The sequence below is a fragment of the Amphiura filiformis genome, chromosome 9 (assembly GCF_039555335.1).
Source record: "Amphiura filiformis chromosome 9, Afil_fr2py, whole genome shotgun sequence".
Classification (NCBI taxonomy): Eukaryota; Metazoa; Echinodermata; class Ophiuroidea; order Amphilepidida; family Amphiuridae; genus Amphiura; species Amphiura filiformis.
In genome coordinates, this window is record NC_092636.1 from 3,819,308 (window position 1) to 3,832,046 (window position 12,739).

At 33.7% G+C, this 12,739-nt stretch overlaps 1 protein-coding gene and 1 non-coding gene across 2 annotated transcripts; one reads left to right on the forward strand and one right to left on the reverse strand.

Annotated features, from left to right (window-relative positions):
* Window positions 1–1,946: 1,946 nt before the first annotated feature.
* Window positions 1,947–2,019, forward strand: Trnav-gac (transfer RNA valine (anticodon GAC)). Its single transcript has one exon. It is a non-coding gene; the product is annotated as a tRNA-Val (tRNA).
* Window positions 2,020–3,530: 1,511 nt separating this feature from the next.
* On the reverse strand, window positions 3,531–7,126 carry LOC140160526 (uncharacterized). The gene is made up of 2 exons (XM_072183765.1): window positions 6,327–7,126; window positions 3,531–5,251 (listed from the first exon to the last, which is right to left on the reverse strand). Exons 1-2 carry the CDS (start codon window positions 6,952–6,954, stop codon window positions 4,851–4,853), a joined length of 1,029 nt encoding a protein of 342 aa, XP_072039866.1. The 5' UTR covers window positions 6,955–7,126; the 3' UTR covers window positions 3,531–4,850.
* Window positions 7,127–12,739: the final 5,613 nt, after the last annotated feature.

A 12,739-nucleotide genomic window follows, 5' to 3' on the forward strand; every position in this document is an offset into this window, starting at 1 on the left:
TTAATTACATCGACTATTCGATCATAAATGCGCGTTATTAACTTTCAATCATTTCGTTTCATTATTAAATATGCCTTATCTATGTATCTTTTAAATGTCTGATCTATGTTCTATTTTTCAATATTAAACTTTCATTATTATCGAACCCCTTTTATTTCTCTTGCTTTGTGCAGCTCCAAACCTATCAAAAATGTAATATCTGTCATGTTTGCCAATATATATTCGAATCTTGCGACATTTGTGCTACTTTAGCTCTAGTTTTAGTCTACAAAATTCTTGTTTACCTTGGGTTATAATTCCAACAACTTAAAAGCTGGATATAAGATCCTTTTATAGGGTGTCTACGAAAGATCTTTTTACTTCGTATGGCTTAACACGTGCGCTTATCATTATTATGCGGGCTCACAATCGTCTTAATATGACTCCCATTGACTAACTTTTATTTCCCCGATGACAATTTAATTTCTATTTGTCCACTTTCCTCCTTTGTTAAACTTCTGTCACTCTTGGTCAGAAATGGCTATTCTTACCTAAACTGGACCTTTTCACTTATTTTCAGCTTTTTACCATTATGCCTAATTGTCGTCTTTTCTTGTCCATTGACGTTTTGTTAGCTTAAACGCAACGATGCCAATTCCGTGGATGTATAAAAAGGTAACCTTAGAGCTTCCGTAGGGATGATGTTAAACACTCCGTGACATGGTAAACACGTAGAAACAAAGTCAGTCAGATTTTTGTCTCTGTTGAACTAGTGTCATGAACTGATTGAATTACGTATGTTTACACACGGCAGCTGTCCGCCAATGTTCACGCCTAGTTTCAAAATATTAAAAAAATGGTTTAAAAACTCTTGGACTGTTATTTGTTTTTGAATATTTACCTCAAGAATCAAGATAACATTGCAAAGCGAGTTTGTAATCATCTTTTTTATATCTTTTTAAAGAATGTTTTGAAAACTTTTAAGAAAAATTTTGAAAAATTTAAAATCTGATGTCTTTACCGGATATTAGGCGACGAAAAAAAACATGTTCTACGGGCGGACGGACCTTTCGAGAAAGGTCGGTCGGTCGACATTTTTTTTTTAAATGACCCAAAAAATCACCAACATTTGTAAATAATTTGCAATTTGAGAAAATTCAAAAAATAATAGGATCGGCATTCATTTGTACAGAAATGTTTTCCTTATTTGTTCAAAATCTGGTTTGGTCGGGCCCGTAGAACAGGGTTTTCTTTTTTTCGTCGCCTTAGCGAACAGAATTTTGTGGCGGGGACGTGATGTCGTGATCCGATGGAGAAGCAAACGAGAAAACATTTCTGTGAAGCCGAAACGGCACCAAAAGCCATAATTAAAGTCCTTTAACTGGAAATAAAGTTGCACCAAAAAATGTACAAATGTTATAATTTTCGGTTTGGATCGAGTTCTAGCATGTCTAGTCTAAAATCAGAAATGAGTGCCAACAGGTGGAGCATCGTCCATACCCTGCCCAGATTAAAGGACTCCTGAGGAACCTGATAGCATGATGAAATGGGTATCACCATACTAAATGAAATGCTTCCCAAAGTAAGAATTACGACGGAGGGAAACTCTAAAGAGGATGGTCCGATTTCCTCAAATGTTTTGATTCACATTGGGCTATTCCCAAATAATATCCCCATGAGGAAGATTTTGAATTAATTCTTGAATTTTCCAGATCCAACCGTTTTCATCAGTAAATGGAAGAAATTTCAAACAAGATTGTCTCATTTTAAGCAAGATACGGTAAGATTTATCAAAATTTTATGAATTTCAACAACTTTTAAGATTAAGGAATCCAACAATTTCAACTAGAATTTGTCATAAAACTAACAAAAATAAAAATGGTATGTAATGTGGTGTTTGTACTGTTTACCCCGCATGACTGCTCATATCCATAAGTACCAGACTTGAGTCCTGTTTATCAGGGACAGTCTGTGTAGCTCAGTGGTTAGAGCGCTCGCCCGACAAGCGAGAGGTCTGGGGTTCGAGTCCCCGCACAGGCAGGTATGTCCGGAGTTTTTACTCTGGTAGATCTGCCTATGCATGTAATGTTTCCATTTGTAAATTCATGTTTAATTGTGCTAGTGTGCGATGCGTAATTCTTCTTTCCCCTGTATAACAAAAATAACCATCTGGATTGAACTCAAGATGCAATCGGAATTGCGATAGCATTGAAATCTTCCACAGGGGGTGTGTGAATTTAAAATGGAATAGCCCATTGATCCCGCTCCCCATGAAGTTTCATGCTTGTACGTAACTCCCCTTTTTTGGCTTAAATATTTTGGCTCAAACCACGTTAGAGATATTGATATCCTAACCCACTTGCGAATGGAAAATAGTCCAGAATTGAGACTCTTGGGAACTCTGAAAGCAAGAGGCATGCAGGTTGTCACGCGCAGGACACGGTGACATGGGACAGGACGACACCTCATATAATAGCAAAAATTGTTTGAGTGTGAGATATAATGGAATCAAAGATATAATTACCCAGGACAGTTTTTTCATGGGTAGGGGCCTATGTAAAGGCTTATATAGGATCGACACCATTTTGTCGCCCTATATATGACCACTGTCCGTCCATATTTTGAGGTGTGTGGGGTGTGTGTGGAGTGGGAGGTGTAAGGGATGGGAGTGTGGGGTCAGTGTGGTGGTGTGGTATGGAAACTAACCTGAATTAAATTCATTGAAATATTGCGGGGATATTTATAGCGACAAGGGCTCGGCTAGCGACGTTTGCACATATGTGTATTTTTATGGGACCTATAGAGCACACCCGGCACATCAAATTGCATTCTGAACACGAGGAATATCCTTCTGAATTTATGAGAAATGATATTTTTGACATTTAACGGTTATCGAAGTAAACTTGTAAATGAAATGAGTGTACTTAAAGTATAATAAGTAGCTGGGAGGAAAACCGTCCATCATATTAACATTTTGACCTTTCGTAATGTAATCTTCAATACGAAAGGTCACAATTTTCATATGATGGATGGCTTTTCCTTATACACTTTAAGTACATATCATTAGATTTATAAAGTTTACTTTGAAGACTGTCAAATAACAAAAATACGAAAATATACTTTTTCAATAATTTGCCATCAAATTTTTATTATATCGCCAATTTCAAAAAAATCTAAATTATTTGATATCAGACGACTAAAAACTACTAGTATTCAGTGCTTTGTGCCCGGGCTTTGTGTATCTGATGTGCTCTCAGGCCCACAAAAATACTGTGCAAAGGTGGGTGACCGGCCCCTTAATGTTTGCATTTAACAGGACTATAATAGTAAATTCTTTTACTGGTTATGCTGGTATTTGTATAGGACGTGTATATTTGTATAATAGTAATAATAGGTTTGTATTATCAGATTATAATATTTATCAGATAAAACAGTGGCGTAACGTCATGGGGAAACGGAAGTCTGAGGCACATGCTCCCATTGAAAAATTCCATAAAAATTACTGATATAATCAAACACAGGATAATTCAACGTATTTATTTCTTGTTTTTTTATTAGTAAATTAACATAAAATATATTTCAGTTCAATTTAAATAATAAATACATCAAGTATACAAACTTATTTAAGGGCATAATGTCAAGGCGAGGTTGGTGTCCTGATACACTATGGGCGAAGTTATTTTCAAAATAATTGTTAACCTACTATTCAGTTTTGAGACTGACTGTTCAAGCATAGATCGTCAAAAAATTTTTGACGATCTATGGTTCAAGTCGCCTCGTGAGATTGGTGTTCAATTGGGGTACTTGGGTATTCAATTCAACTTTTTATTATTTTTGCACAAAATATGGGAAAATAATAAAAGACTTTTCTAACAATGTTATTTAAATTGCACCAGATTCATTGTCATCCTTGTCCTTTTGAATGCGGGTTCAAATCCCGCTTTGGAAGAAATTTGTTCCAATCGGAGCAATTGTCCATCTGGAAATTACCTCAAAATACTCTTTCGATGTGAAAATATGTCCCCTGTTACGGTCCCTTAAAACCCGATTTCATATAACACGTGGTATCTCAATAACATTGCATGCTGTCTACTGAAGATAGCTACCATGCATGGTTACAGCAGTTTACCCGCAAACATTATAGTGGAAGAAACAGGTATATCTAATGACCAACGGGTTAAATTTTATTAACCTTTGTTGAAATTTGAATATGAAAATACCACAAATAGCATTGCATTCATTAAGTTTAAAATTATTGCTTTGCTTACAGCGTGTTAAAAGGCACACATTACATGTAGAGCAAATTGTTTTGTTAAAAATGAGGTAAATTAAGGCAAACAATTCATAGTAAGATGTTACTGTGCGCGCTCTTAGAAATGGGTTCCGAAAAGGTTCTAAAGTGTCCTCCTAAGAGAACCCTTACCGGTACACTTGATCTCTCAAAAAGGTTCCGTAAATTCAAGAACCTTTAAGAGATTCGTCAAATATTTTGCAGCCTCTTTTTCATTATCAAGGGTTCTCCTGAGATGAATAACGAACCATATTGGAACCTCTTTTTATTAAGAGTGCATAATTTTTAGTCTAAAACGTTGTTTAATCAAAATTATGCTGTACCAAACTTAGCATTTTGGCGCTTTCGTAGGCAATTACATCAGATATCATTATGTGAGTCAACATTATGCAGTATAAAGTTAAAAGTAGAAAACAGAACATGGTTCTGGATAGACTTAATACAGGCACTGACACTGCTACCTTGCCGCATAGTATGACGTCATTTGAAGTTAAAATTGTACAAAATATACAAAAATCATAATATATATTATGAACATTATTAACAATAAAGTCACAAAATGATGAGGATTAAAAGTCAATCAACAAATATCTTCGTCATCATCAAGTTCTTTGTCTTCTGAGTCACTATGCGCATGCGTCGATTCCGGGGAGGAGTGACACATCTTGGAATCATCATCACCACTCGATGGTTTCCGTCCACATGGTCCCTTGTTTCTTTCACGATGATTTCTATGGCATTTACAGTCATGTGATGAGGAATCTTTGCCTTCTTTCTTCTGTTTTACTCGTCGATTTTGAAACCAAATTTTGACTTGTTTTTCTGAAAGGTTGAGGTAGGTGGCGATTTCGATTCTACGTAAGCGAGACAGGTACATGTTGGATAAGAACTCCCTTTCAAGTTCAAGAAGTTGTGTGGAAGTAAATGCTGTTCTGATTCGCTTACTGCTATGAAGATTGTCATCACTATTATCAATAGAACCTGCATGAAACAAAATGAAAAGAAAATGATTATTATTACTTTATGCCGGTAAATTTATTTTAATATAATCAGATCAAGAGATAATGTATTTCAATCAAAACTAAATACATTTTTATATGAATGCAGTGACAATAAAAGCAATGCAATTAATTTTAAAAAACAATATCAATTCATTTCAAAGCAGTGGTTTATAACAGCTTGATAGTAAAATAGACTTATATTTTTAAATGCTTGCTAAATTTTCAAAGTTATAAGTAAAGTATTTTTAACCTTTATAATGTTAATGATTCCATACTAAATTATTAAATTATCAATATCATCCTTATATTCGTTCAAACACATTTTTTTATTTTTTCATTACGCCAGGATTTAAACAAAAAATCCCGTATACATTGAAAAAACGATAACGCTGAAATCCAAAATATTAGTACTATCCAAGAGGTTTGAGCATCAGCACTGATCACTGAGGCGGTAAATATTTCCAATCCAAACCAGAGTAATGTATCGATTATTATCTTAATGTTATAATTTAACTTTTAATAAAAAAAATAAAACAATATAATGCGACTGTAAATTTTGTGTATAACCTTTTGAGCAAATTTGTATTAACTTTATTTTCTGTGTGTTTTTTTTTCCGGGAAACTGCATATATTTTAAAGTTCTGAAAAATAGTTTTAAAAAGTAGCATACATAATTTTAAGCAACACACGTTCGAATTTTTAAAGAGATTATAAACAAAATGTAACTTTTTGGCTACTCGCTGAAGATTAGGTGCAAATGTGATCCTTTTGGTGCTCATGGGTAACATGATTTATTTGTACCAAACTGTGAGTGTTAAGAAGGTTACTCCAAAATATGAAGGACTATATAACCAGTGAATCATAGTAATTTTGACTTAAAGATCCAATCATAGAATACAATTCTGATCAATAATCTCATTATACTATATTATAGCGCCAAATTTCCGAAACTCTAACATAATAAAACTGAAAATGGATGATAAAAATAAACACTAAAAACTGAACACTGAAATTTGATGATAAAAATGAACACTAAAACAAGCATCAGTGCTTACCAAAAGGCAAATATGGTGAAAGTCTTCGTCCATCCACTGCACTTCTGTATTGCAAGTGTGAAGGGGGTGAGGGTGGTGTGTCGTGTCTTGTGACGTGTGTTGCGGCAAGACCCAGGGGACTGGTACGATGGTGATCTCTGCACCCGACGTCACCATGCCGATCTAAGATAGACCTGTGTGATGGAGGTGTAATTGCCGCAGGATGATGATGATGTTGATGAGATGAAGAGGAGTGAGGAGGGATTGGTATAGCAACTGGCGTCGTACTGAAGATGGAAGTTGGAGGAAGTGGTGGAAGTCTGGTAGCACATGTGGTAGCGGGAAGATCTTGAATACAAAAGTTATACTTGTCAAAAACATCATGATGAGAGAAAGCGTTCAGTCCTTTTTTAGCCAGATGCGCTGTTGATGCAAGCACAGCGGCATGACTTCTCTCTGCAGAAGTTGCAGATGTTGGTCTGTTGAAAAGTAAAGAATCCACATAAAATGAACGTGACATCTTTGAAGATTGGTGTTTAATCCTTGAGATTTGGTCAAAATCGTCAGCTCTGGTAGCTTTTGGTTTGTAGTACCCCAATGGCCAAGTAGTGGTACCCAGAGGTGAACCGGTAGCAAAAACACCCGTCATTAGTTGAATGCAGCACGCTGGCCTCTTTTCAATTCACTGAGCGGTAACAAAACAGTCAAGCAAGCTTGGCCGTCGATAAGCCACAATACGCCTTTTCTCTCTCAACTAACTCGTGCGTTGATATGAACCGCAATTATGCCACAGGTCCGTTCTTGTCATGCATCAAACTAGCAATGAACTTGTCTATAGAGACCACTGGTAATTATAGCCAACCCAAGCGTATTATAAAGCTTTATTGGTATAGTGACACACGCCTTAAAAGACTCTTTTATGATTGGCCAATTTCAGTTTCATTGACTGACCAAATTATCAAATAAGCCACGCCCATTTGGTGATTTTTTTTTAAACAAGATGCTTAAAAGAGACGATGACTTATATAACTGAAAAATATAATTTGGATAAAACTTTAATTTAAATTTTAGATTTTACAAAGGTTAAAGTATCATTTGAAAACGTAAATTAAATCATTTGGGTGTGATTTATTGGATATATTTTACGATATAATCATGTACTTAGACTCTTCAAAAATAAGAAATCCAAAAAATGAAGAAACAACAAACAAAAAACATAGAATAGCAGATGAAGTACAGCAGTGTAAGTGAAAGGACAAGAAACAAAATAAAAATTCACACAACAATGTACGTCCACGGTTTTTTCCAAATTTCTGAATATTGTTTCTTTCTTCTTTGTTTTTTATTTTTATTTAATGTTCATATTCTCTTTATTCATAATGTTCTATTATCTGCCTTTTTGTTTTAAAGTTTGCATAACAGAATATTTTACAGGAACTATTGTGTCACTATTATTATTGCTCGTGCTGTATGCGATGTAATAGCGCCCTCACACCTATTGTGAGCTGAGGGTAAACCGTAAGTGACAAACCGAGTTGTTCCTCAATCCGGATGTCCCATGACAGACTTTATCGACCAATGCTTATCTTGGTAGTAAAGGTGTTTTATTTATCAAAAAAGAAAACAAACACATCTTTTCCCTATGGCTCTATTTTAAGCTAAAAATGCATTCTCATATCTCTTGCACATACAGAAGGCATTGAAAGAAGAAGAATAAACACAGAATACAAAAGTATAAATCAATGGAATAATGTTTCATCTGCAGTATATAGCAGGAGAGACAAAAGTAGTTTGCTATCAGCAGTGGATAACAAATAATGTTCAGTAGTATAGTATCGACAGTAGATAGCAGATAAAATAGTATGCTATCATCAGTAGATAGCTGTGAAGTAATGGGGTATCAGCATTTATAGTAGATCAAGATAATGAAGTATCAGAAGTAGATAGCTGATTAAAGAAATAATTATATTCTATCAGCAGTAGATATAGCTGATAAAGTAGTGGAGTATCAGCAGTAGATATTAGATAAATTGGTTTAGTATAATTATCAGCTAGTGACTTTACAGTGTAGACATTGTAGATGAAGCTGATGACAAAAAATAGCACGTTGGGAAATATATATGAAGTACTATGCTATCAGAAGTAGTTGAAGTGTCTATCATCAGTAAATATCAGATGAAGCAATGTGCTATCAGCAGTAGATAGCACATGAATTATTATGCTATAAGCATAATAGCAGATGAATTATTATGCTATCAGCAGTAGATAGCAGATGAATTATTATGCTATCAGCAGTAGATAGCAGATGAATTATTATGCTATCAGCAGTAGATAGCAGATGAATTATTATGCTATCAGCAGTAGATAGCAAATTAATTATTATGCTATCAGCAGTAGATAGCAGATGAATTATTATGCTATCAGCAGTAGATAGCAGATGAATTATTATGCTATCAGCAGTAGATAGCAGATGAATTATTATGCTATCAGCAGTAGATAGCAGATGAATTATTATACTATCAGCAGTAGATAGCAGATGAATTATTATGCTATCAGCAGTAGATAGCAGATGAATTATTATGCTATCAGCAGTAGATCGCGGATGAATTATTAGTCTATCAGTAGTAGGTAGCGGATGAATTATTATGCTATCAGCAGTAGATAGCAGATGAATTATTATGCTATCAGCAGTATTATAGCAGATGAATTATTATGATATCAGCAGTAGATAGCGGATGAATTATTATGCTATCAGCAGTAGATAGCGGATGAATTATTATGCTATCAGCAGTAGATAGCGGATGAATTATTATGCTATCAGCAGTAGATAGCGGATGAATTATTATGCTATCAACAGTAGATAGCAGATGAATTATTATGCTATCAGCAGTAGATAGCAGATGAATTATTATGCTATCAGCAGTAGATAGCAAATTAATTATTATGCTATCAGCAGTAGATAGCAAATGAATTATTATGCTATCAGCAGTAGATAGCAGCTTGTGTTATAGGTGGCAGATGTATTATTAGGTGAATTTTGTGAAATTCAGAAAAAAGGAAGATATTTTGAAGCAAAATATAATGACAAAGTTTTTCAAAAGATGTTCTTCTACACTTTGTTTTACAAGAAATAAGAAATCAACAAACCCTAAACAAATCAATCTATAATTTTCCTAACACCTTTTGATTAAGTATCATATCTAACCTACTCTGCACTGATTTTAAATACTCCTTTGTGATTTGAGGTATAAATCCTGACTCAAAAATAAAAATTAAAATGCATTTCACATTAAGTTTCCAGGCTACATTTAGGATAAAAATTTGTTTTCAGGGCCCGGCTTGTTTTATTTTTACGCCTTATACGCCTAAGTTTTATAAGGTCTTGTCAACTTGAACTTTTGAATGTGTTGAAAGTTTCATCTCATGCATGATGCATTCTGGGAATGTCGTCAATAAACCTCTAATCGCCATTAAAAGATAAACCAAGTATTTTACTTACTAATAAAGCTTACCAACTTCGAATACTAATGAGTAATATATATAGCAACGATTATTTCTTCGTGCGGAAAACATCTTTTGTTTAACAGCAAAACCCGTTTCCTGGTACTATCGCCGCAAGACACCAACATGAAAACGACATTATTGCCATTTTAACTTAGAAAATCTTGGAAACAAAGGGTAATTATAATTACTTCTGATCATGTATTGTACAATGCACATATCAATATTATGCCCCCCTATAAGGCAAAAATAAAAAATATTTTTAAAAATGTAATATAATTAGGGAAATTTAAGTAATTGGTGTTGTTTTTAATGTGTTACTTGTATCCATATTTTATACGTGTTATCAATTGCTTACAATGCATATAATTTGATAACGTAAACAGAAATATAATTAAAAATTCTTTTAAACACCACTTTGTAACTGGTTTCTAAGCATGTTAAAATTTAAACGTGTTTAGACTTGATTAATGTGAACATTATGCTTAAATTATCATATAAAAAGGTATAATGTCGACCGTGTGTGTTATAATGTTAATGTTAAACGCTTGATTATATTGACACCTTGCAAGACCCCACCCTTTTTTACATCGACTACAACAGTACATACACACTCAAAAACGATTTGCAATGTAAAATTGTCTTTGCAAAACTGGTAAAGGTAGGCTTAAAAGTGTCATATATGGGGTAAACATATCATTTCCAAGGCATAGTGACACAATTGTTGTAAAATGTAAATAAAATAGGGTCCTATCACGTGAATGAATTAGTTCAAAGTTTCAGCAGAAACAATTATGGTGGTTCGGGGCAGGGCCAATAAGTTATGGATAAAGAAACTACTCACGAACCACCCCTGAAATATATTAGCTTATAAAGTAAAACTTAAAAGAACAAACATAGGACTTATAAAACGCTGTTTATTAAGTCATATTTTCCAACAAATTTTGGATTCGTATAAGCGTGCGCCTGAAGCTTTGCAGTCCGATGTTTAAAGTATAATCTACAGCAGCCAATATTTGAACATAAGATTTACTCTGAATCCTCTTTAACTATCCCTTTTTCAAAGTATAGGCCTAATGCATATTGTTAAAATCCAGAAAAAACATGGCCGAGAAATGTATATGGCCTGTTTGCCTGAGGTACGCGTTGCAACATTTTGAACTTTTCTTCTTCTTGTTCTTTTTATCTGCTTATCATCAATGTTGGCTCTCGTCACCAATTGCGTATCGTACAATTTTACTTATAATTAAACAAAAACGGGTATAATACTTTATTATTGAGTATTATGATCTTTCAAAGTGTATTTTTTAAGATATGACATTCGAGTACTTTTCTAAAAGAACCAAATTATTCTTTTCAAATCAAGCGATTTTTTTGGCTAATCATTGACACTTTTTCATTTCTCTCCACTTCAGCGGCAAAGAATTTCTGAAAAGACAAGCAACTTAACTTAATTGACTGAATTTCGTATAGAGGGTTACTGTCAACAATCGATCAACTTGCTTGGGAACTTTGGCCTTTTTAATGAGTAATTATCATTAATTATTATTATTATTATCGTGTAATTATTATTATTACTAATCTTAAAATAACAAAAATATAGTTCTTTTACTTGAGTTTGTATGTTCATTGTCTTCTTTCCTTATCACATGTAGTTTCAATTTATCAGCAAATATAATAAGGTAAGCTCTATATCAAAAATAGGTCTATCCAGAGTATAGCCACGTACATGACGTACCCTTTTTAATAATGCATACATACAATAATAATAGGTAGTTGTTCATTAATTAATAGACTGGTTTAATAATAGCTCCTGTACTGTTAAATACAACTCTCTCGAGTTTTGTATGCTGACACTATACAATTTCCTTTTGGTTCCTTTTTCTTGTTCCATTTTATAGGCAAATGATTTCCCGACAGATACACCGCACATAAATAACTTGGTTACCTTTCCCTCCCTTCTCATTTTCTGGGATTAGTCCAGTCTTTCTGTTTGTGTGTTTGTTTGTTTGTTTGTTTAAGGTTTTTCTTTACTTACTTTATTTTATTTTTAATGTTCAGATAATTCAGGTACTGTATTTGTTCTCCTTTTTTTTCTTTAGCAACATGTGCATACTGATAATGATTTTTTTTTAATGAATCGCTTTCAAGTATATTGTGGTGTTCCTGCATGGAGTGCCCTATATAGGTCTATCCCTTGGAATCTTAAAATAAAGAACCTCTCCGTCTCCTAGAACATGGTATAATTTTGCATTACAAAATAAGGAAACCCCATCCTTACCTTAAATATTCATGAAAACTATGGCAGGAAACCAAATTACTGCTAAAGCTGCATGCCTATTAACACCAATAGCCAGTTGATATGCCTCTCCTTTCGAGGACTTGTTATTACGGTGCTTTTTACGTATAAAAACAATCATTTTAACATTTATTTTCGAACATAGTGCAAGCAATCATAAACACAATACGTTATGAAATTGATGAGAACAAAATACCCGGTACCGATTCAAATACTTTTTAAACAAAACAAAAATTAAGGTTGGCATATTAGGGAACAAAAAGGTCTCATTGACGTCATATGGCTATTAGCTATTCATGTCATTGTTAAAATTTCATGACGAAAAAAATGTTTATGCCAACCTTTTCATATAACACTCTTATTTTCATGAAAATCTTAATTGTGTATGAAGAGCACGTATGTTCCTCCTTATAAAAACATTCGATAACAATTGCATTCATATGAAAATTTATATTGTTTAAAGGTTTTTCCTCCGACATTGAGATGATAATCCGCCGCTTGTCTCTCTTACATTTTAAGTGTTTATAAAAATATTGCAACAGTAACAAAGGATTCATGTTATCCTTGTCCTTCCTAAGATATATATTTTATTAGAATTTTAAAACAAGCCTATAAAGAAGCGATGATTGCCTTA

Coding starts and splice junctions, on each gene's coding strand:
- LOC140160526 (XM_072183765.1), bottom strand. CDS start 6,954: ATGACGGGTGTTTTTGCTACCGGTTCACCTCTGGGTACCACTACTTGG. Junction 5,252..6,326: donor TTCACCATATTTGCCTTTTG/GTAAGCACTGAT, acceptor TGTTTCATGCAG/GTTCTATTGATAATAGTGAT.